General features: G+C 35.9%; 1 protein-coding gene across 1 annotated transcript in view; it reads left to right on the top strand.

Annotated features, from left to right (window-relative positions):
* psmb1 (proteasome 20S subunit beta 1) overlaps window positions 1-2,341 on the top strand; it is a 6,824-nt gene extending 4,483 nt beyond the window's left edge. Inside the window, exons 5-6 of the mRNA XM_017463818.2 lie at window positions 26-132; window positions 2,019-2,341. Coding sequence (XP_017319307.1) covers window positions 26-132; window positions 2,019-2,204 — 293 coding nt within the window. The 3' untranslated portion in view covers window positions 2,205-2,341. The remainder of the gene's footprint in view (window positions 1-25; window positions 133-2,018) is intronic.
* Window positions 2,342-2,955: the final 614 nt, after the last annotated feature.

Here is a 2,955-nt window from a genome sequence, read left to right as displayed (position 1 = left end):
TCATAATTTTGCCTCTCACTTCAAGGTCGAGGTGCAGTGTACAGTTTTGATCCAGTTGGTTCCTACCAGAGGGACGCTTACAAAGCCGGTGGCTCAGCAAGCGCAATGCTGCAGCCCCTGCTTGACAATCAGGTAAGATTATAACGGACAGCTTCACAACTGTCCGTTAGGGCATGTTGGTGCGAGGTGTTACTCAAATCAACATGTGTATGTATAAATGCAAGATAATTCTCACACATTAGTACATGTGGTTTAATTTTTTACATACATACATATAACGTTAACATAGCTGATTGGTTCAGAGTTAGAATCGTTTAAAATATGAATAGTTTAAAATAAAATTCTATTAAAAAAAAAAAAAAAGTTTAAGATACTTAAAAAAAAAATACTTTACAGGCGCCTGGAGGAAATTTCTCATGGAATACGATGAGTATTTAACTTGATATAAAACAGGAAAGAACAGTGATGGATTTACCAAATGATGAAGCCATTTTTTGGTTGTTAAATCTTATTCCTCTAAACCAGTGGTCATCAACCCTTTTCCTGGAGATCTACCTTCCTGGAGACTTGAGCTCCAGCCATAATTGTGCCCATGTGACCATCTAATCTTTACATTAAGAAGTTCTTGATCAGCAAAAACAGGTGTGATACACATTGGTTGGAGATGAAACTGGCAGGAAGGTAGATCTCAAGGTGGAGGGTTGGTGACCACTGCTCTAGTCCGTAGTAGCAATTAAAATGGAGGACAAAAGTATTCAAATTAAAGAGAGAGTTCACCCAAAAATGATAATTCTGTCATCAATTACTCACCCTCATGTAGTTCCAAACCCATAAGACTTTTGTTCATCTTCGGAACACAAATGAAGGCATTTTTAATGAAATCTGGGAGATTTCTGTCCCTCCGTTTACAGTCCAGTAACCAAAACTTTCAAGCTCCAAAAAGTTCATAAAGGCATCGTAAATGTAATCCATGTGACTCAAATGGTTTAATCCCAATTTTATGAAGTGATACGAATGCATAGATCTCCGATTCGCGCTCACCAGAGAACCACGACACGTTATGTTGATGTGAAAGCGGCCCAAAAAAATGCAAGTTTGCGGACATCTTTGGTACATGGATTGTTCTGCGTGACTCCGTTTGTGTACTGCGTCCCTCTTCCTCTGCTGTAAACAGTGTAGCACTTCCGGGTCCCAATAGGGACTTTAAGCAACAGCTGCAAATGGAACAGCAACGGCATCGACATTATGTCGTTGTATTGTGCATACACGACTTTAACTCCTACTTCATGACGTTCTACTGTAACGTCTACTACGGGAGAATAGCTGGTTTGCTGTAGTCGTTACAACGTAACAGATTAGGTAAGTAAATGTTATGTTTTATGGTATATGACACTGTAATTGCATCAGTCTATGATTGTACCATTTAGTCTTTTATTTAATCTGTGTTGATATGCTTTAAACTTCAGCTAATTTAAATTTTCTGACACGAAATTTAGGCATTTAGGCATTCGTCTTTCTTCATGTAATCAAGATTAAAAGGCAATTATTGCTTACATGGTAAATCTAGGTTTTTAGACTTATTGGCATCATACAAGAGTAAAACCTCTTTTCTGACAATAGATAATTATTTAATTACTTAATTTGAGCTTTTTTGCACACATAGAGCATTCATATCTCTTCATAAAATTGGGATTAAACCACTGGAGTCGCATGGATTACTTTTATGATGCCTTTATGAACTTTTTGGGACTTGAAAGTTTTGATCCAAAGCTTCATTTGTGTCCCGAAGATGAACGAAAGTTTTATGGGTTTGGAATGACATGAGGGCGAGTAATTGACGACTGAATTTTCATTTTTGATGATAAACAGCTTTTATGAGGTTAGTCTTATTGGGTATAGTAAGCTCTATAGCTTGATGCTCTTTAGTCTTGATACTTGAGAATGCAAGAGCTAGAACAATTGTTGCTGCGAAGCTAGTAAAATCTTTGACAAAACCTTTTGTACTTGGTTTTACACAGATTGGATACAAGAACATGGAAAATGTGGAGCAGTTGCCATTGACACTGGATAAAGCTGTACAGCTGGTTAAAGATGTGTTCGTATCCGCTGCAGAGAGAGATGTCTACACTGGAGATGCGCTCAAGATCTGCATCATTACCAAGGAAGGCATCCGGGAGGAGAATGTACCACTCAGGAGAGACTAAAGGGCCTACATGACTATGCCAGAAACCGCCCTGCTTTCTCTCTTTTTTCTGGAATTAATATGTTCACTCTGAATATTGAATACTGCTTTATTGTCCTTTTTTGTATTCTTGCCCAAGAATAAAAATACTAAATAGTTGCAAGGTCTCTTTATTTGCTATTGTAAGTTGTTTGAGACATCAGGTTATCAAGTCGTATCAGGTTATAAACAAACAAATACACTACTGATGTACGTGCTATTCAACATAAACTTTCATTTGAATTACACACACTGTCATTGGTTGTAAGATGAGGCTCACCCTAGCTGTAGAAGCAAGTGCATCTCTACAGTCAGTAATCTCTCCAACTAAAAATAAATAAATAAATAAACAGAAAATCATTAGTGAAAATTGAGTGGTTTTAAAATAAATTGGGGACTTTTTTTTGGTAACAAATAAATAAAACGAGTACATCTCACTCCTTCTGTAACAGCAAGTGACCGTTTCAAAGAGTGGTTTCATGCATTCCAACATTAAAAGCTTAAATAATGGTCTATAGTTTTCTGTGACTAAAACTTTTATATAAAAATATTTATATAAAATATTTATAGAAAAAAAATCATAATGCCTAGTATTATTTTTTTTTAGTATATATTCAGTATATTCATTTTGGTTGATTTAGTCAAGCTTTATTTTTCTGTCCTTTTATTAACAATTAAATTATAGGGCAATATGAAATAAAAACTGGCCTTAAAGAACGCTTCTTAGGTCATTT

The sequence above is a fragment of the Ictalurus punctatus genome, chromosome 3, assembly GCF_001660625.3.
Source record: "Ictalurus punctatus breed USDA103 chromosome 3, Coco_2.0, whole genome shotgun sequence".
NCBI classification, from domain to species: Eukaryota; Metazoa; Chordata; class Actinopteri; order Siluriformes; family Ictaluridae; genus Ictalurus; species Ictalurus punctatus.
The sequence above is the reverse complement of the archived record's forward strand: the minus strand, read 5'-3'. Positions and strand labels throughout refer to the sequence as shown.